This window comes from Agelaius tricolor, unplaced genomic scaffold, assembly GCF_023055355.1.
Source record: "Agelaius tricolor isolate 1412-34295 unplaced genomic scaffold, bAgeTri1.0.p SCAF_54, whole genome shotgun sequence".
NCBI lineage: Eukaryota > Metazoa > Chordata > Aves > Passeriformes > Icteridae > Agelaius > Agelaius tricolor.
This window is the reverse complement of record NW_027269314.1, coordinates 2,153,101-2,174,415: the sequence shown is the minus strand read 5'-3', so window position 1 is coordinate 2,174,415 and position 21,315 is coordinate 2,153,101. Positions and strand designations below refer to the sequence as shown.

Genomic DNA, 21,315 nt, shown 5'->3' with positions numbered 1-21,315 from the left:
GGGACCTCCCTGGCCCTGCCACAGGTCCTGTCCTGCACTGTCACCTCAGCCCTGGAGACCCTCACTGCCACTGCCACTGCCACCTCTGTCCTGCACTGTCACCTCAGCCCTGTCCCCTCTGCCCTGGAGACCCTCACTGCCACTGCCACTGCCACCTCTGTCCTGCACTGCCACCTCAGCCCTGTCCCCTCTGCCCTGGAGACCCTCCCTGGCCCTGCCACAGGTCCTGTCCTGCACTGTCACCTCTGCCCTGGAGACCCTCACTGCCACTGCCACTGCCACCTCTGTCCTGCACTGTCACCTCAGCCCTGTCCCCCCTGCCCTGGAGACCCTCCCTGGCACTGCCACCTCTGCCCTGTCCTGCACTGCAACTTCTGCCCTGGAGACTCTCACTGGCACTGCCACATGTCCTGTCCTGCACTGCCACCTCTGTCCTGTCCTGCACTGCCACCTCTGCACTGTCCTGCACTGTCCCCTCTGCCCTGGAAACCCTCATTGCCACTGCCACAGGTCCTGTCCTGCAGTGTCCCCTCTGCCCTGCTGGGAGTGGCATTGTTCTCCTGCTCCCCCTGCACACAGAGGAGCCGATGCAGAGAACTCAGTCCCTGTAATTCCCTGTTTGTGCTCTATAATCCCATTTCTGACAGGCCCGTCCGGCTCTGAGGAGGGAGGTGCCAGCCCTGGATGGCAGGGATGGCTGGACAGAGCAATCCCTCCTGCCAAAGGAAGCTCAGCAGAGAGCAGGGCTGCAGGATGATGAATGGCCGAGTTCCCGCTGCAGGAGCCTCTTCATTAACTGCTCCACTGCCTTTTCCCTTCCCTCTTTGATTTTCCCTTTGGCTCTGAGCATGTCTGGCTGCCTGCAGCTCCCTGTGCCCAGGATGTGCTGTTCTGCCTGCCTGGGGCTGCTGCTCCTGCTCCAGGTGTCCACCCCCCTCATCTCCTCTCCTCCAGCCCAGGATGCTGCAGGAAGGGAGAAAAATAAAAGGGAAGAGAAACGTAAAAAGAAGAAAAAAAAAAAGAGATGAGAAAATAAAAGGAATTGTTTAAAAATCATTGGGCAGCACGCTCAGGCACAGGGTGGAGTGCCTGTTGGAGTGTCCTGTGCAGGGCTGGATGATCCTGGTGGACCCAGCTCAGGACATTCTGTGGTTCACAGGTTACATCAGCACTGTCACCTTGTCCTGCACCCCGGGGACAGAGCCTGCCCAGGCCAGGACACCACAGCAGAGGGGGCAGCCTGGGGCCCCTCGGAGCCGAGGAGGGAACGTGTCCTGAGATGGCTCCCCCAGAGTGCCCCAGGAAGGGCTCCTGGCACTGCCACACTCTCTGAAAAATCCCCTCGCCAGGATTTCTGCCCCTGGGAAGCTGAGCAGCCTCAGAGGGGGATGCAAACAGCAATGATCTGATTGCTGCTCCTGTGTTTGCTGCTTTGGGATGTGGTCTGGACATTGTTGACCAACTGGTCATTGTTTCATTGGTCTCACGTGAATTGTTTTAACTTAATGACCAATCACAGACAGCTGTGTTGAGGTTCTGGAGAGAATCACGAGTTCTTCATTAGTATCTTGTTAAGTCTTCTGTCTGTATCCTTTCTCTATTCTTTAGTATAGTTTTAGTATAGCATAATATAATAAATAAAAGCCTTCTAAGGACATGGAGTCAGATTCACCTTTCCTCCCCATGACAGGGGACCCCAAAAATACCACAGGCTCCAGCTGCTGCAGCCCTGGGAGCCCCCAGGACCCCCTGTGTGTCCCCTCCATCACCTGTCCCTGCTCCTGTCCCTCCTCACCCCGGGCACACCCTGAGGGGCCCAAAGCTGTCACAGCTCCCTGGTGGGGGCCAGCACAGCTGGGACAGGACTGGAGACTCCATTTGGCATCTGAGGGGAGCCAGGGCCTGGAAAAGGGGAGCCAAGGTCTGGAGAGGGGAACCAAGGCAGGGAGACAGAGACAACACCTGCCTGAGGTCAGGAGATCCTGAGCAGCTTCAGGAGTGGGTGACAGAGAGCCCTGAATGGCCAGGGAGGTGCAGGCACAGTCATGGAATGGGTTGGGTCAAAGGGATCCTAAATCCCACCCAGTGCCACCCCATCCATGGGCAGGGACACCTCCCACTGTCCCAGGTGGATCCAAGCCCCAATGTCCAACCTGGCCTTGGGCACTGCCAGGGATCCAGGGGCAGCCCCAGCTGCTCTGGGAATTCCAGCCCAGGCAGGAATTCCTTGCCAAGATCCCAGCCCAATCTCCCCTTTCCCAGTGGGAGCCATTCCCTGGCTCCTGTCCCTGCAGGCCTTGTCCCCAGCCCCTCTGCAGCTCTCCTGGAGCCCCTGCAGGCCCTGCCAGGGGCTCTGAGCTCTGCCTGGAGCCTTCCCTTCTCCAGGGCAACATTCCCAGCCCTTCACCCATTCCACTGATGAAAGGAGAGGTCTGCAGGGAGAAGCTGAAGCTCATCAGGAGCGCTCAGCAGGTTCCTGCCCAGCTGATGATTTTGATGGGTTTATAAATGACGGGGCAGGGGAGGAAGATGAAGGAGAGAAGCTGCACCGGGGGACGTGATCCTGGCAATGAGAGGAGGCTGAGCAGAGGGTTCGTGGCCATCCCTGGCCATCCCCTGCTATCCCCGGCCGTCCCCTGCCATCCTCTGCCATCCCCTGCCATCCTCTGCCATCCCCTGCCATCTGCTGCCATCCGCTGCCATCTGCTGCCATCTAGCGCCGCCGGGCATCCAAACCCTCTCGGACCCCAAACCCGAGCCCTGCCAGGCCCTCGGACCGCGTCCCACAGCGGGTGTGGCAGGGTGGACACACCCAGCTGCACAGCTGGGCACAGCTGGGCACACCTGGGCCGGCAGGGAGCATCGAGCCACAGCCTTGAATGGATCCCACATCCCTGCCTGAGGATGGGATGGGATGGGATGGGATAGTGGGATGGGATAATGGGATGGGATGGGATAATGGGATGGGATGGGCCCTGGGTCAGCCCCACTGGGCAGCAGCCCTGAGGCACAAAGGGGCTCTGCCAACCCCTCCCCAGCCTCAAGGGCTCAGTCTGAGCCCCCTGACCCAGTGTGACACAGTGTGACCCAGTGTGACCCTGTGTGACAGTGTGACCCTGTGTGACCCAGTGTGACAGAGTGTGACCCTGTGTGACCCAGTGTGACCCAGTGTGACCCTGTGTGATAGAGTGACCCTGTGTGACCCAGCGTGATCCAGTGTGACCCTGTGTGACCCTGTGTGACCCAGTGTGACCCCGTGTGACCCAGTGTGACCCAGTGTGACAGCACATGCAGTATGGAGGGGGCCCTGCCCAGGGCTAGAGGAAGGGCCTGTGATGGCCAGGAGGGTGGCACTGGTGGGCCAGAGTCCAAGCCCAGGGACACTGATCTCGAGAGCAGCCCCAACCAACCCCTTCCCTTCCAGCCCCCGTCCCTTCCATCCTCAGTGACACTGGTTTCCTGATTTTGTTATCAGACTAAGAGGTGTTGGATCCTTGATCCCAGCCACATATCCATGAACCACCAAAGATATGGGGGTACCAGGGATCACAGAGCCCCAGGATCACTGAGGCTGGAAAATCCCTCCAGGGTCACCCAGCCCAAGCTGTGCCCAATCCCCCCTTGTCCCCAGCCCGGAGCTCTGAGTGCCCTGTCCAGGCCTTCCTTGGACACCTCCAGGGATGGGCACTCCAAACCTCCCTGGGCAGCCCCTGCCAAGGCCTGAGCACCCTTTCCATGGGGAAATTCCTCCTGAGGATGTTTCAGGGAAGACCCAGGTGTGAGACCAGCAACTCCAGAACAGAGCCCAAGGGTAAGGACAGCTTGGGTTAAGGCAGCCTCACCCACAAGCTGGGGACAATGGGGACACTGGGGGCAAGGAAGGCCCAGAGCAGCTGCCTGAGGGCTCTCCCTGAACCTACATCATGGCTGGACACATCCCAAAAGGATTTTGCCCAGGTCAGATGGGATCTGAGAGGTCACACCCAGCTGGATCCCAGGTCACAGGACCCTGGGATCTGCCTGCCCTGGTGTGGGCAGAGCCCTGGAGATGCCCCTGGTGCCTGAAGGCCCAGGGGACAGGGAGCAAGAAAAGAGCCAGAGGAGCCAGGGGACTTTTCCAAGTCTTTGTTGTCATCTCAGACCCTGATCGAGCCGCAGGTCAAGTCACAGGAAAGTGGCACCAACTGTGCAGGTCAACAGCACCTTGGATGGAGGGGTGGGAGCCCTCCAGAACACCTTTGTCACACCTCACAACAGCCCTGTGAGGTAGGAAACACCCCAGAGGGGCACTGAGGCACAGAGAGAGGCAGTGGCTTGGCCAGGGCAGGGACAAGGCCCCGGCACGGGCAGGAGTTCCCTGCTCTGGTTCCTGCCCGTGGCTCCTTCCCCTCGGAGAGTGAGCAGCTCCTGGAGCCTCTGCTGGGCCTGGCAGGAACAGCGTGGTGAGGGATCCTGAGCCCCTCAGGAGCACCCTGGGCAGCAGCTGCCACGGTACTCGGGGCGTTCAGACGCTCCCAGACAGTTCCTCCCTGCAGGTGAGCCGGGATCGTCACCTGGACCTGCCTTCCTTGTGCAATGGGACAGGAGGTCAGGGGAGCCTGAGAACTTGGATCCTTCATGGAAATGTCCCAGCACTGCGTGGCCCAGCCCAAACTGGGCACCAGGATTCTGTCATGGCAAACGTGCCCCCGAGAGATGCCCAGTGTGGAGCTGCAGGCTGGGGGCTGCAGGCCTGGAGGAGGAGGAGGAGGAGGAGGAGGAGGAGGAGGAGGAGGAGGAGGAGGTAGCTGCAAGGACATCACGCTGTCACCAGCATCTTCCATCGGTGGGGATGGTCACTGCCCCAGCCACCCCCTCCCAGCCCTTGTGCAATGTCCAGAGAAGTAAAGCTGGGAGGGAGATTGGCCAGGAAGCAGTGCCAAGAGCTGTGGTGGGATCTCCATCATGGACACCCCACCTCAACCAGCCCTGGTCCAGCCGTGGTACCAATGTCCCCTCTCCACCCCACCACTACAGTTTGTGTGCTGAATACAAATTCTGTCTTACAAAAATAGTCCTCTGGTATCAAAAGGGTGACTAAAACAAGAGGAACGGGAGAGCCCTGTGGCCACAGCAGTGCAAATCAGGAGAGCCAGCTCAGGAAGGGGGGTCAGGGATTGTCCCAGGTGTCCCAGATGTCCTGGGACTGTCACTTCTTTGAGGAGAAGGAGGTGGATTGGACTTTGATGGCTGGGACTGGCCTGGAGCAAGAGGAAAGAGGAAGGAGACAACAGGTTTGAGTGCAGGCACCAGACACCCCCAGCCCCAGCAGCCCTTCCCCAGCTCAGGAATTCCTCCAGGGACACTGGCCCTGAGGCTGGCTGTCAGGAGCGGGTCCCCTGAGGTCCCCTGCCCCACACCCAGGGGAGGGAGCAGTGCAGGAGAGCTGGGAGCACCAGTGCCACTGTCAAGGACTTGGACTTTGTCCCCCAGCTCCAAACAAACCCCACATACATCCTCATTCCCTGGGACACAGGTGCCCTGTTGGAGTGCCCAGAGGGACCATGTCCTGCTCATCCAGGAGCCCCTGGGAAGGTGGAGTAGTCCCCATTTCCCAGCCCAGCACAGGGGTCTGTAAATGTCCTTTACTCACCTTTGAGGTGGCATCGGTCTGCAGGGGGAAAGATGAGAGAGCATCAGCGTCCGTCACTGCACTCCCTTATCCCCAACAGTCCTCATGCCCAGCATCCATCCCAGCACCCCTTCATCCCAGCACTCCCTCATCCCCAACAGTCCTCAATCCCAGCATCCATCCCTGCACTCCCTCATTCCTGCACTCCCTCATCCCTGCACTCCCTCATCCCTGCACTCCCTCATCCCCAGCATCCATCCCTGCACTCCCTCATCCCTGCACTCCCTCATCCCCTGCTTTCCCTTATCTCTGCACCCCTTCATCCCCAGCATCCATCCCTGCTTCCCCTCATCCCGAGCATCCATCCCTGCACCCCTTCATCCCTGCTTTTCCTCATCCCCAGCATCCATCCCTGCACTCCCTCATCCCCAGCATCCATCCCTGCACTCCCTTATCCCCAACAGTCCTCATCCCCAGCATCCATCCCTGCACTCCCTCATTCCTGCACTCCCTCATCCCTGCACTCCCTCATCCCTGCACTCCCTCATCCCCAGCATCCATCCCTGCACTCCCTCATCCCTGCACTCCCTCATCCCCTGCTTTCCCTTATCTCTGCACCCCTTCATCCCCAGCATCCATCCCTGCTTCCCCTCATCCCGAGCATCCATCCCTGCACCCCTTCATCCCTGCTTTTCCTCATCCCCAGCATCCATCCCTGCACTCCCTCATCCCCAGCATCCATCCCAGCACTCCCTTATCCCCAACAGTCCTCATCCCCAGCATCCATCCCTGCACTGCCTCATCCCTGCACTCCATCATCCCCAGCATCCATCCCTGCACCCCTTCATCCCTGCACTCCCTCATCCCCTGCTTTCCCTTATCTCTGCACCCCTTCATCCCCAGCATCCATCCCTGCACTCCCTCATCCCCAGCGTCCATCCCTGCACTCCCTCATCCCCAACAGTCCTCCTCCCCAGCATCCATCCCTGCACTCCCTCATCCCCAGCATCCATCCTTGCACCCCTTCATCCCCTGCACTCCCTCATCCCCAGCAGTCCCACAGCTCCCCCCAGGTCTGGGCACTCCCAAGGGGTGGCATTCCCTCCCTCCCTCCCTGGCACCTTCCAGCCCCACCCTGGTCACCCCTTGGCCGCCCCATGGAGCAGTGGGCGCAGCCCTTTGGGGTGTCCCTCCCAGGGGACCCCCGTGCCCCACAGCCAGAGCCCAGCTCTGGGGGACCCCCAGCTCCCCGCACTCACTTTGGCGGCCTCGTGGTGGGGCTGGAGGCGCTGGTGCCCGGCGGCCTGGGGCTGGTGGGGGGGACCATGACCAGCAGGGTCTGTCCGGGGGCAGGGGGCAGCTCCTTGGCCAGGACGGGGCTGCCCGGCAGCGGCCGGCGCGGGGCTCCGTGCTTGGGGACCACCTGGCATCAGAGCACAGACAGAGCCCTTAGGGGGCAGCCAGGGAGCCCCAGAGAGCTTGGGGACCACCTGGCATGGCACAGGGCACAGACAGAGCCCTTAGGGGGCAGCCAGAGAGCCCCAGAGAGCTTGGGGGCCACCTGGCATCAGAGCAGAGACAGAGCCCTTAGGGGGCAGCCAGGGGGGCCTGCAGAGCTTGGGGACCACCTGGCATCAGAGCACAGACAGAGCCCTTAGGGGGCAGCCAGGGAGCCCCAGAGAGCTTGGGGACCACCTGGCATGGCAGAGGGCACAGACAGAGCCCTTAGGGGAGCAGCCAAGGAGCCCACTGACCTCCCTCCCCCTGCAGAGCCCCACAAACCTCCCTCCCTGCAGAGCTTTGGGGCCACCTGGCATCAGAGGGCACAGCAGGGACACAGCCCTTAGACAGGCATCCAGGGAGCCCCACAGAGCTCCCTGCAGAGCTTGGGGGCCACCTGGCATCAGAGCAGTAATAGAGCCCTTAGAGGGGCATCCAGGGAGCCCCACAGAGCTCCCTCCCCCTGTAGAGCTGAGATCCTTCAAAGCACAGAACAATGCCCAAAAAACCCTAAAGCACCCTCAGGTGTGATGGGTCTCCTGCAATGGCAGCACAGGTGCAGCCTCAGGGGGCTGAAACAGATCCTAAACAGAGCCCAGCCCGACCCAGACAGGGCCAGGAGCTCACCTGGGCCTGGGGGGGGACACAGCTCACCTGTGGGGTCACCCAGCAGAGCTCACCAGTGGGGTCACCCAGCAGAGCTCACCTGTGTCTCCCTGAGCAGAGCTCACCTGTGGGGTCCCCAATGGGAGCTCACCTGTGTCTCCCCCAACACAGCTCACCTGTGGGGTCACTGAGCAGGGCTCACCTGTAGGATCCCCCAGCACAGCTCTGTGTCCCCCCCAGCAGGGATCACCTGTGGGGTCACCCAGCACAGGTCACCTATATCTCACCCATCAGAACTTGCCTGTGGGCTCCTAACAGGGCTGCAGGGCAGAGCTCACCTGTGTCCCCCATCAGAGCTCACCTGTGGGGTCCCCAGTGGGATCTCACCTGTGGGGTCCCCAGTGGGATCTCACCTGTGGGGTCCCCAGTGGGATCTCACCTGTGGGGTCCCCAGTGGGGTCTCACCTGTGTCCCCCTGACCAGAGCTCACCTGTGGGGTCCCCAGTGGGATCTCACCTGTGGGCTCCTGACGGGGCTGCAGGGCAGGGGTTTCCTGGGCGGCGGGAGCTTGGCCTGGGGGGCGCCGGCCTTGGCGGGGCCCGGGGGGGATTTGGAGGCCGGGGGCGGGGGCCGGGCGGGCCTGGGGTCCCTGGGCCGGGGGGGGATGCTCAGGGGGGCCGGGCGCAGGGGGTGCACCACGTTGATGGGCTGGGAGCCGGGCTGGGCCGCGCCGGGCCGGGGCAGGAATGCGCTCCAAGGGCCCTGCGAGAGGGAGAGGAGGAGAAAAGCACAGAGAAACACAGCTGGGGGAGCATCCTTGGGGCACCTGCTCCAGGTGCTCAACTGCAGCTGTGCCCCCGTGTCAGAACTGAGCACATCCCTCCAGGTGCCCAGAGCTGCCAGGACCCCGCCGGGGGCTCAGAGACCCTGGCACAGCCCAGAGCACCTGGGGCTTTGATTGTGACCCCTGGAGCAAGTGACCAGCTCTGTATGAGGACATGAAAGTCACACGGGTTTGAATGGTGTAAGAACAAAATGATCACAGGGTGAAAATGTAGATTTTAGGATTTTTGGTGTGGGGGTTATGGGGACAAGATGGAGGAACTTGGGCATGTCCAGCCTTTCCTCCTCTTCTTGTTCTCCATTTTCTGCAGTGGTGCTGGCACTTTGGGATTGGTTTAGAGTAGCAGTGCACTGTCTAACACAGGTGATGGGTATTGGAATTCAGTGTCAATATGTTCTATGTAGTTTGTAGTATAAAAGGACAGCACCGCCCCGGGGGCGGTCACAGTGCCTGTGGCTGCCCTGCTGAGCAGATCTGGACTGGGCAGAAAGAAAATTTTATAGATCAGAATTAATAAACAACCTCAGGAGCGAAAAGTGAAGAGTTCAGACTCGTTCTGCAGCCACAGGGGCCGGAGCAGAGACACCCTGCACATCTGGGGGCAGCAATTAACAATTAACACTGAGGCCTGGGCCCAGGGAGCTGCAGGAGGAGCTCTGGGGCACCTCCTGGGGCCAGCCCAGCCAAAAGCTGAGCGTGGTCAGTGCTGAACCTGGCAGCTGATGGATGGGTTTGATGGGCTTGGAGATGGACATTGGAGGGCATTTCCAGCCTTCCTGAGTCTGTGATTCTGGGTTTGCTCCTCACCAACCCCATGGGAACACTCAGGGATGAGAAAGTGATGGAGACCCAGAGCAGGGTCAGCTCTGCTGAATCCAGATTTCCAACAGGGGGGAGACATCCAAAAAACTTGAATTCTTCCTAAATTCAGCCCTGCTGCCCAAAAAGCACCAATGCAGGTTCAAAGCTAAAAATTCACTGAAGTGTAGCACAGGATAAATAAAAGAACTTCTGGAACATGAGGGAATAGCCAAATGAAGGAATAACCAAACCTGCAGGAGCCAAGAGCAGTGACCCAAAAAGGAAGAACAGGACACCATAAATCAAACTGCAAAGCCAAAGACCAGCTTTGTTTGAATTTTGGGCTGATTAACATCAGAAAATACCCCCCTGCCCCCACCACAGGCTGTGATCATCCCTCACTCCCATCTATCCCTTTTCCATATGGGAAGTTTCCCAGTGGAGGTTCCTGGTGATCACCAGGGGAGTTTGAGCTCAACAAATTCAGTTTTAGGAGGGATGGGCACACCTGGCCATGGGCTCAGTGCAGACATGGGGCAGGACCAGCACACGGCACCAGGGCTTGCCCAGCTCCTGGGAGCAGATGTGACATCCACAGGCTTCACATCCCAGCAGGGAATCAAACCTGGCAGCTGAGTTATCCCTGACCCTGGTGAGTTATCCCTGACCCTACTGAGTTATTACTGACCTTAGAGGGGTGGCTGGAGGCTGAAATGTTCCTCAGGGTGAAAGCAGCTTTGGCATGGGCACTGCTCGACTTCCGACCCACAGACTTGTTCCTGCTGGGAATTTGGGACATGGCAAAATAAAGCAACCAGGGGAGCACCAGCTGCCCCAAAAACACTGCCCTGTCTCAGGTAACTCCTCGTTAACAGCCAGCCCTCACTGCTGGGGAACAGGGATGGTCAGTGTGTGACAGGGATGGTCAGACTGGGCAGCAGGGCAGTGATGGGCAGTGATGGGCAGCAGGGATGGTCAGTGTGTGATAAGGATGGTCAGACTGGGATGGGCAGCAGGGAAGGTCAGTGTTTGGAGCAGGGATGCTCAGTGTGTGACAGGGATGGTCAGTGTTTGGAGCAGGGATGCTCAGTGTGTGATGGGCAGCCGACAAGGAATGAGAATTCTCCTTGATTCCAGGCCACCCCCACCCCTCCCTGGGACTGCCCTGCCCCGAGGACAGGACACCCCTCCCTGTTCCTGTCCTGGGCTCAGGGAATTGCTGAGAGCCCTGGGTTTCCCAGCACAGTCTGTGCAGCCCCCAGAGCAGGTCTGACACTGCAGGGCTCTGGGTTTCCCAGGTCAGTCTGTGCAGCCCCCAGAGCAGCTCTCACACCTGCAGGGCTCTGGGTTTCCCAGCACAGTCTGTGCAGCCCCCAGAGCAGCTCTCACACTGCAGGGCTCTGGGTTTCCCAGGTCAGTCTGTGCAGGTCAGAGCAGCTCTCACACTGCAGGGCTCTGGGTTTCCCAGCACAGTCTGTGCAGCCCCCAGAGCAGCTCTCACACCTGCAGGGCTCTGGGTTTCCCAGGTCAGTCTGTGCAGCCCCCAGAGCAGGTCTCTCACACTGCAGGGCTCTGGGTTTCCCAGGTCAGTCTGTGCAGCCCCCAGAGCAGCTCTCACGCTGCAGGGCTCTGGGTTTCCCAGGTCAGTCTGTGCAGCCCCCAGAGCAGCTCTCACACTGCAGGGCTCTGGGTTTCCCAGCACAGTCTGTGCAGCCCCCAGAGCAGCTCTCACACTGCAGGGCTCTGGGTTTCCCAGGTCAGTCTGTGCAGCCCCCAGAGCAGGTCTCTCACACTGCAGGGCTCTGGGTTTCCCAGGTCAGTCTGTGCAGCCCCCAGAGCAGCTCTCACGCTGCAGGGCTCTGGGTTTCCCAGGTCAGTCTGTGCAGCCCCCAGAGCAGCTCTCACACCTGCAGGGCTCTGGGTTTCCCAGCACAGTCTGTGCAGCCCCCAGAGCAGCTCTCACGCTGCAGGGCTCTGGGTTTCCCAGGTCAGTCTGTGCAGCCCCCAGAGCAGGTCTCTCACCTGCAGGGCTCTGGGTTTCCCAGCACAGTCTGTGCAGCCCCCAGAGCAGGTCTCTCACCTGCAGGGCTCTGGGTTTCCCAGCACAGTCTGTGCAGCCCCCAGAGCAGGTCTCTCACCGCAGCAGGGGCTGTGCACCCCCAGCTCCCCCAGCGCCTGCCAGGCAGGGTGGAACCAGCCCAGGCTGCCCTGGGTGCAGGGAGGGAAGGGTTGTGTGCCCACCCACCTGCAGGCGCCGTGGGCCCTGAGCCTGCTCTCCTGGATCCACCTGGCCAGCAGGGAGTTCTCCTGGCGGTACCAGTAGCAGATGCTGAGCGTCAGGGCGGGCAGCAGGAACAGCGAGATGACCACCAGGGTGATCAGGATGGACTCGTGGGCTGCCAGGGGAGCACAGGGGCCAGTCAGGGGCTGGGACAGCAGCAGCCCACGGCCCATTGCCCATTCCTGGTCAGCAGAGCTGGCACATCCCTGCTGCTGCCACCCCGGGAAGGGAACGGCCCCTCGATGGCCTCTGGTGGCAGCGGGTGCCACCAGCCAGCCAGAGCTGGGCACACGCCGTGGGGCTGCCTGCATGTCACAGACAACTTCTATGGAAAAGCCTTTCCTTGGGATTCTTCCTCCTGAGAAGCTGAGAGGCCTCAGGAACAAAATGTAATCAATGGTTATCTGCTGCTGTGGAATGCAACAGGTGCATCTGGGATTGGGCTCATGTGGTTGTTTGTAATTAATGGCCAATCACAGTCAGCTGGCTTGGGCTCTCTGTCCCAGCCACAAACCTTTGTTATCATTCTTGGCTATTCTATTCTTAGCTAGTCTTCTGATGAGAACCTTTTCTTCTTTTAGTACAGTTTTAATGTAATATATATCATAAAATAATAAATCAGCCTTGTGAAACATGGAGTCAGATCCTCGTCTGTTCCCCCATCCAAGAACCCCTATGAACACAGTCACACCTGCACAGGCCCCTCTGGGAGCCCCCAGCCCTCCCTGGCCCCACTGCAGCCCCAGAGCCCTCAGGGCATGGGGACAATGTGACTGTGACTGACCCTGGCTCTGCATGGGGACAGTGTGACTGTGACTGACCTCAGGGCACCGGGACAGTGTGACTGTGACTGACCCTGGCTCTGCATGGGGACAGTGTGACTGTGACTGACCTCAGGGCACAGGGACAGTGTGACTGTGACTGACCTCTCTGCATAGGGACACTGTGACTGTGACTGACCTCAGGGCACAGGGACAGTGTGACTGTGACTGACCTCTCTGCACAGGACAATTGTGCCTCACTCACCGTGGCTCTGCACGGGGCCGCTATCCACGCTGCCCCCCAGCCCCGGCTTCTCGCAGAACGGGGGGGCCCAGCCGGGCTCACAGTGACAGTTCTTGTTGCTGTTGCACACCTGGGGACACAGGACAGGGCTGGCATGTGTGCAATGGGGGTCCACAGGGCAGGAATGAACAGATGGTGACATAAGTCTGGGCTGAAGAAGCTTCACCCCTGACAGTGCTTCCCCTTGGACATCACAGAATCCTGGAATGGGTTGGGATCAGGGAAGGAACTTAAATCCCACCCAGTGCCACCTTCTGCCATGGCAGGGACATCTCCCACTGTCCCAGGCTGCTCCAGCCCCGATGTCCAGCCTGGCCTTGGGCACTGCCAGGGATCCAGGGGCAGCCACAGCTGCTCTGGGAATTCCAGCCCAGCCCCTGCCCACCCTGCCAGGGAACAATTCCTGCCCCATATCCCATCTCCATCTCTTCTTTCAGTTTGAAGCCATTCCCCCTGCTCCTGTCCCTATCTGCCCATGTCAAAAGTCACTTCCCTCTTCTTTACAAGCCCCTTTTAGTGCTGGAAGGTGCCAGAAGGTCCCCCCAGAACCTGCTCATCTCCAGGCTGACTAACTCCAGCTCTGGAGCCTGAGCCCTGCTGGGCAGAACAAGGGGTAGGTGTGGATGTCTCAGCTGCCACAAAAGGGTCAGTCAGGTGTTTGATCTGTCACACCCAGAAGCCAGCAGTGCCTGTTGCCTCATCTGACAGAGCCCTGCACGCACAGAGCTCAGACCTGTGTAACCTTTCAGCTCTGGAGAGCAGCTTTCCTGCACTCCCTGAGCCAGTGCCCTGCCTTTCTGCTGTCCCACTTCTCCTTCCAGCTCTTCTCCTGCTCTCAGGGGGACCCCACTCCTGCTCCGAGCTCCAAACACTCTCCAGCTCAAACCAGACCCTGAGCCAAGCTTTGCAGATGGCCCTGACACCACAAACAGTCCTGTTCCTCTCGCTGGGACACGGCTGAGCAAAGGTCCCAGCCCCACTGGACGGGTCTGAGAGGCACAAATCCACTGGGTCCCAGCGCCCACGCCTGTGGCAGAGCCTGGGGCTGGCTCCCTGCAGGTCCCATCTCCATGGCACACCCTGGGGCTGGCTCCCTGCAGGTCCCATCTCCATGGCAGACCCTGGGGCTGGCTCTCTGCAGGTCACATCCCTGTGGCAGACCCTGGGGCTGGCTCCCTGCCCTCCCCTGATGCCAGGGGCTCCCTGCAGGTCCCATCTCCATGGCACACCCTGGGGCTGGCTCCCTGCCCTCCCCTGATGCCAGGGGCTCCCAGCAGAGCTCACCCCGTGGCCATGGCAGCGGGACACACACTTCTCCAGCTCGAACAGGGACGCGTTCTGGCACCGCCGGTCCTTGCACACCTGGGGGGACACACGAGAGGGGCTGGGGTCACACAGGGACCTGGACAGGGGACAGCTGGGGGGTCTCCAGAGGGTTGGAGGGCTGGAAAATGCAGGTGGTGAAATCACATGGTTCCAGCCAAGGGATCCCATTCCCTATCCAGAGCCCAGCCAGCAGCACTCCTACCCCCTCCACACACAGACCCTGCCAGCTCCTGGAGAAACCATTTCCATTTGGGCCCCAAACCAAGAGAAACCATTTCCATTTGGGCCCCAAACCAAGAGAAACCATTTCCCATTTGGCCCCCAAACCCAGGCACTGGCCAAAATAAACAATGCTGCATTTCAAAACTGGCCATATTTCCTCATGGAAATGTCACTGCTTTGGCCTTCCCGATGAAGATTTCACTGTTACAATGCCAAGCAGGGAAGGCTGTGTGTCCACAGCCAGCCCTCTCTGGAACACATCCCTCCTGCCCTGTCCTCCAGCAGCCTCTGCCCTCTCTCAGCTCAACTGGCCCCCTCCAAAGCCCTTGCAAATGCAGGGGCTGCAGACAGCAGTGCCCAGTTAGCACTGGATTTGTCAGGTTGATTCCTGGCAGAGGTTTCCTGTTTCCTCTGGGAAACCATCTCTTCATAGGAGGAATCCTCAATCAAATCTGGGGGCAAATCCCGCTGGGGTTGCTCCACTCTGAACCGATTTGGTGAAGAAGCTTGGAGGGCACAGAGAACAATTTGATGGACAAAACAAAACTGAGCATCTGCTGATGCCCACAAATGCCCCGGGTGAGAAGAACCTGGTGGCCCACAAACACCTGGTGGCAGCAGTTGAGGTGACACTGAGACAACACCTACAGGTGTGGAAGGAACCACTGCAGGGCCTGGCTGTGACCCAGGGAAGGGCCATGTGCAGCCTGGAGCTGGGTCAGAGCCCAGAGCAGGGGCCTGGAGCTGGGTCAGAGCCCAGAGCAGGGGCCTGGAGCTGGGTCAGAGCCCTGGAGCTGGGTCAGAGCCCAGAGCAGGGGCCCCTCAGCAGTGCCAGGGCAGGAGGGGCACTCACCATGCCATCCCCGCACTTGGTGCCCGTCAGGACCAGCCCTGGGTCGGACAGGTCCTCCTGGTCGTCCTTGGCGCTGTAGACGAAGGTGCCCCTGCACTTGACCTCGCGGCCCTTGAGGCGGATGGTGGTGTCGATGGACACCGTGTTGGTGCCCTGCGGCTTCTTGGCAGAGCTCTGGCACTGGATCTTCCCACACATGGCATCCCTGCAGCGGGCACGGCCGGGGGAGCTGGCACAGGCGGGCAGCAGCCCCCCAGCCCCACCATCCCACACCTGGGGCTCATGCCCATGGGTTTGTGGCCATGCTGCAGAGGGCCAGCGGGTTAAATCATGGGCAGCACAGAAATGATGGAAGGAAACAGCCAGGGCAGGGGAGGGGAGGCTCTGACATCCCTGGAGTCACTGGGAACACAACTCCCTAAATGTGGCACTGGGAACACAGAGTGCACAACTCCCTAAATGTGGCACTGAGAACACAGAGTGCACAACTCCCTAAATGTGGCACTGGCTTTGATTTCCCAGCAGGCTGGGCTGGGAGCTGCTCGTGGTGGGGCAGCAGAATCACAGGATGTGGGCTGGAAAAGAGCTCCAGATCTCCAAGTGCCAGCTCCCAGCAGCGATGGGGACAGAGCCCAGGAGGACCTGGTGGCTTCCTGGGGTACAAAACAGGGCTGTCCCAAGGGCTGATTCCCGGGGGTAGGGCTGAGGCAGGGCCCTCCCAGTGGCTTGGCAGGGGTGGCAGGGGTGGCAGGGACAAATGTGGGCACGGGAGGGGACATTGGGCAGCCGGTGCCAACGCTGTCCCAATGGCTGCTGCCTGTGGCAGGGCTGAGGTAGGGCCCTCCCAGTGGCATGGCAGGGGCGGCAGGGATGGCAGGGGTGGCAGGAATGCCAGGGGTACAGGAGGGACACGGGGCAGCCAGTGCCAGCGCTGTGCCCACCTCTTGTCACACTTGACGTAGCGGCCCTGGCTGTCCTTGCCGCAGTTGCCGTAGGTGTTCCCTGCCATGTTCACGTCCTGGAAGCAGGCATCGGGGGCTGGCCACGCTCCTGCACACGGGGAGGAGAGCTCTGGGAAGCCAGGCACGGGCAGGGACCCGCAGCAGGAGCAGCACGTGGTGCTCAGGGAGAACACGCTGGGGAAAGCTCTCCCAGAGCTGCTGCTGTGCTGCCAGACCTGGGGCAGGAGGGATGAACTTCCCCATTAGCTGGAGTCTTGAGGAGGATTTTGGTCGTAGGATGGTTTGGGTTGGAAGAGACCTTAAACCCACCCAGTTCCACCCAGGGCAGGGACACCTCCCACTGTCCCAGGTGCCCCAAGCCTCCATGTCCAACTTGGCTTTGCACATTCCAGGGATCCAGGGGCAGCCACGGCTGCTCTGGGCACCCCCCATCCCATTCCCAAGGATTTGGGGTTCAGAATTGTCCCCTGGCTGTTGGTGTGGTTGTGGCTGTGCCAGGGCCCCCATGCAGCCCCCGCAGCCCCCCGGGCACCCCCAGGCTCTGCTGCAGTGAGGGATGGGACTGACCTGGCCCCCAGAGCTGCACACACTGCTGCTGGTGGGTCATGGACATGAGAGGAGGGACTGACCTGGCCCCCAGAGCTGTACACACTGCTGCTGGTGGGTCATGCACACACCATTGCTGCAGGGAGGGACTGACCTGGCCCCCAGAGCTGCACACACTGCTGCTGGTGGGTCATGCACACACCATTGCTGCAGGGAGGGACTGACCTGGCCCCCAGAGCTGCACACACTGCTGCTGGTGGGTCATGCACATGAGAGATGGGACTGACCTGGCCCCCAGAGCTGCACACACTGCTGCTGGTGGGTCATGCACATGCCGTTGCTGCAGTAGGCCTGGCCCTGGGCACACGAGGAGCCGTCCAGCAGGTACACGTTGGGAGGGCAGTACGGGGACACTCCCGTGCAGAACTCGGGCAGGTCACAGGAGCCAGCGGCCTCCCGGCACGGCGTGCCAGCCACCTTCAGCTGGGGACACAGGGACAGGCTGGGGACAGGGGGCAGTGACAGGGGGACAGGCTGGGGACAGGGGGCAGTGACAGGGGGACACACACAGGGGACAGGGGGCAGTGACAGGGGGACAGGCTGGGGACAGGGGGCAGTGACACAGGGACACACACAGGGGACAGGGGGCAGTGACACAGGGACAGGCTGGGGACAGGGGGCAGTGACAGGGGGACACACACAGGGGACAGGGGGCAGTGACAGGGGGACAGGCTGGGGACAGGGGGCAGTGACATGGGGACACACACAGGGGACAGGGGGCAGTGACATAGGGACACACACAGGGGACAGGGGGCAGTGACACAGGGACAGGCTGGAGACACGGGGCAGTGACAGGGGGACAGGCTGGGGACAGGGGGCAGTGACAGGGGGACACACACAGGGGACAGGGGGCAGTGACAGGGGGACAGGCTGGGGACAGGGGGCAGTGACATAGGGACACACACAGGGGACAGGGGGCAGTGACAGGGGGACACACACAGGGGACAGGAGGCAGTGACATAGGGACACACACAGGGGACAGGGGGCAGTGACAGGGGGACAGACTGGGGACAGGGGGCAGTGACAGGGGGACAGGCTGGGGACAGGGGGCAGTGACAGGGGGACAGGCTGGGGACAGGGGGCAGTGACGGTGCCTCCTGGCACAGCTGGCACAGCTGGCAGCTCTAACACGTGACAGGTGCCCTGTGGGGCTGCTGGGGCTGTCAGGGCACGGGGACACTTCCTCAGCTGCACCTCAGCCACAGAGCTGCCAGAGGGATTCTGCTGGAGAGGGAGCTGGGAAAGGGCCTGCAGGGACAGGAGCCAGGGAATGGCTCCCACTGCCAGAGGGCAGGGCTGGATGGGATCTTGGGAATTGGGAATTGTTCCCTGGCAGGGTGGGCAGGCCCTGGCACAGGTGCCCAGAGCAGCTGTGGCTGCCCCTGGATCCCTGGCAGTGCCCAAGGCCAGGCTGGACACTGGGGCTGTGGCTGCCCTGGGACAGTGGGAGGTGTCCCTGCCATGGCAGGGGTGGCACTGGGGGGCTCTGAGGTCCCTCCCAGCCCAGCCCATGCCAGGATTCCCCTGAAGACACAAGGTGCCACATGAACCCTGCCCATGGGGCACAGGGAGCGTGTCCCTGTGGACAAACAGCTCAGGAGTCCCCAGGGAACGGCAGGGCTGGGTCTGCACCTCATCCCATGGGCACGGGGTGGGCAGGGGATGGCACAGGGTGGCAGGGGGCGGGCAGGGGGCGGGCAGGCTGGGTCTCACCTTGCAGCTGTGGCAGCAGTCGCCGTGGGCACACTGGGCCCCCTCCTTGAGCGTGCAGTTGTGAGCGTTGCAGCAGGGGTTGGTGCATTCCTGTGGGGAGCACAGCTCCATGGGCTGGGGCTCCATCCCTTCCCCAGCACTGCCCCCAGCCCCTGCCACACCCATCCCAGCACTGCCCTGCTCATCCTGCAACGGGGAAACTGAGGCACAGAGGGCAGCAGGGAGAGCTGGGCACTGGGGGGGAAAGCTGGGACTGGGATAGATGGGTTCAGGAAGGTGGGGCTGCGAAAAGTCCTTGGGATGGAGGCCCTGTGGTGACAGCAAACCCCTCCCTTGGAAATGCCCTGTGCAGGAATTCCCTCAGCTGAGGAGGACCTCCTGTCCCTCCATGTCCCACGAGGGACCCCCTGTCCCCCCATGGCCCACAAGGACCCCCTGTCCCTCTGTATCCCAGTAGGACCCCCTGTCCCTCCACGTCCCATGAGGGTCACTCTGTCTCCCCATGTCCCAGTAGGACCCCCTGTCCCCCCATGTCCCATGAGGGACCCCCTGTCCCCCCATGTCCCATGAGGGACCCCCTGTCCCTCTGTATCCCATGAGGACCCCTTGTCCCCCCATGTCCCAGTAGGACCCCCTGTCCCCCATGTCCCACGAGGGCCCCCCGTACCTCCATGTCCCAGTAGGACCCCCTGTGCCCCCATGTCCCAGTAGGACCCCCTGTGCCCCCATGTCCCAGTAGGACCCCCTGTCCCCCATGTCCCAGTAGGACCCCCTGTCCCCCATGTCCCACGAGGCCCCCTGTACCTCCACCTCCCCGCAGTCACAGTCCTCCCCCTCCTCGCGGAAGCCATTGCCACATTTCCGTGCCACCACCAGGTCCTTGGTGTCGGGCAGGTTGAAGAGGCACATTCCCCCTCCCTTCTGGAAGTAGCTCTCCAGCTGCCTCCTGCTGCAAGAGCTGAACACCCGGGGGAAGGGGTGCCTGGGGGGGACACAGGGGAGCAGGGCCAGAGGAGGGGGGAATGGTGAGAACTGGGAATTCAGCACATGGACGAACGCACAAACTGGCACAGACCCTCCCCAGAGCAGATTCCCCATTGCTCAGTGAGCCAGGAACACCTCCCACCCCAGCCAGACCAGCAGCCAGGGGACAGTTCTGAACCCCAAGTGCTCAGGAAGGGGATGGGGGGCAGGCAGAGCCTCTGTGCATCACCCCTGGGACATCAACCCCCCCTGCACCCCGGTGTGAGCCCCAGCCCAGCACTGCTGCAGTGTCACCTCTGCCCTGGGACAGCACAGACACCCCTGAGGCACAGCAAACCCCCTCCTGTGCTCACTGATGCCAGCCCTTCCTGTGCTCACTGCTGCAGGTGTCACCTCTGCCCTGGGACAGCACAGACACCCCTGAGGCACAGCAAACCCCTTCCTGTGCTCACTGATGCCAGCCCAGCACTGCTGCAGTGTCACCTCTGCCCTGGGACAGCACAGACACCCCTGAGGCACAGCAAACCCCTTCCTGTGCTCACTGATGCCAGCCCAGCACTGCTGCAGTGTCACCTCTGCCCTGGGACAGCACAGACACCCCTGAGGCACAGCAAACCCCTTCCTGTGCTCACTGATGCCAGCCCAGCACTGCTGCAGGTGTTGAGGCAAAACAGAAATTTTCCAGGGTAGAAATCTATTTCGGTTTAGGTGAAATGTGCATTTTTGAGTTGAGTCTGTGGTTAGAAACCATAGCCATTTAGCCTGACTGCAAAGCCTAGGCTCAGAGAAACTACTTCAGAGAAGGATAGAGATAAGGGGTGGGGGAGACAGAAGGTGATAGAGAGAGACAGAGAGACTGCTGTGAGAGCAGGGCAACCTGACCTAGGAGTTCTTTCTGATAAAGAAGAACTAGCGGGAAAATGTCATGTGAAATTCATAAAAATGAGTATGTATGAACCTATTGTGAAATTGTGTGCATATGTATTTGAGAGGGGGATAAAAAGAGACCTGGAGTTCCCCGAGATACACATGTCATTTTAGGGGAACGATTCCCACATGTGTCCAGGGCTGTAATAAACATACAGGCTTTACAACTGTCACAAAAGGTGTGGAGCTTTGATTATCTCCACAAAACATTGTCACCTCTGCCCTGGGACACCACAGACACCCCTGAGCCACAGCAAACCCCTTCCTGTGCTCATTGAAGCACACAGCAAACACCCACCTGGGCCACTGAAATACAGCTGAGATGGGTGAACATCACTTAAAATTAAAGAAATACGGGAAAAAATACCAAAAAGGACCCAGAGAGCAGCAAAAAATAAAATAGTCAGAACCTACAGTGTGTAAGGAAGTAAGGAACAGGACAAACATTAATTTTCTACAGAACCTCTGAGCAAGAGTCTTCTCTAATTTCACCGTTTGTGGGGGTTTCAGTGATTTATGAAGAAGGAAGCATCTCCTTCTTCTTTGAAACAGTTTCATTTCCCCTTAAAGCTGAAAAATATTTTCATAGCAGGACGTCTCATCCTCAAGATGACTCAGAGGACATTTTTTAAAAGTGGTTTTGAAATCTCTTGAGCTGGAGGGAAACCTGCAAGAGCCTGCAGGTTATGGAGGCTGAGCAAGCCAATGTACTCTACATGTATTTTTATGTATATTCATATCCATGGCTGTGCAAACACAGCCAGAACTGTGCTTTTCCCCACCACAATCTGCCCAGGCTGAGGTTAAATCCTGTGGGATCAACACCAGCATCTGGCAGCCCTGAAACCACAAGTGGGGTCCCACTGTTCCTTCCTCATTGGAAGAGCAGGTGGGTTCAAACCCAGGGAATGAACACTGAATAAACCCTGCTTTTGCTCAGGGCAGGGACATCAGGGATGACACATCCTCAGGAGGGGGAAAATCCAGAGGGAGAAGGGCTGGAAAGGAAACTGG

At 60.2% G+C, this 21,315-nt stretch overlaps 1 protein-coding gene across 2 annotated transcripts in view; it reads right to left on the bottom strand.

Moving 5' to 3' along the window:
* Window positions 1-4,110: 4,110 nt before the first annotated feature.
* The window catches only part of ADAM33 (ADAM metallopeptidase domain 33), a 36,312-nt gene continuing 19,107 nt past the window's right edge, over window positions 4,111-21,315 (bottom strand). The window contains exons 12-24 of one of the 2 annotated variants that reach the window (XM_071455853.1): window positions 19,195-19,372; window positions 18,391-18,480; window positions 16,905-17,100; window positions 16,051-16,159; window positions 15,110-15,314; window positions 13,993-14,070; window positions 12,670-12,778; window positions 11,608-11,758; window positions 10,051-10,144; window positions 8,234-8,479; window positions 6,871-7,034; window positions 5,633-5,650; window positions 4,111-5,240 (exon numbers count right to left, since the gene is read on the bottom strand). In XM_071455853.1, the coding sequence (XP_071311954.1) occupies window positions 5,189-5,240; window positions 5,633-5,650; window positions 6,871-7,034; window positions 8,234-8,479; window positions 10,051-10,144; window positions 11,608-11,758; window positions 12,670-12,778; window positions 13,993-14,070; window positions 15,110-15,314; window positions 16,051-16,159; window positions 16,905-17,100; window positions 18,391-18,480; window positions 19,195-19,372 (1,690 nt within the window). In that variant the 3' untranslated portion in view covers window positions 4,111-5,188. The remainder of the gene's footprint in view (window positions 5,241-5,632; window positions 5,651-6,870; window positions 7,035-8,233; window positions 8,480-10,050; window positions 10,145-11,607; window positions 11,759-12,669; window positions 12,779-13,992; window positions 14,071-15,109; window positions 15,315-16,050; window positions 16,160-16,904; window positions 17,101-18,390; window positions 18,481-19,194; window positions 19,373-21,315) is intronic. The other variant, XM_071455854.1, reaches the window with a different exon arrangement.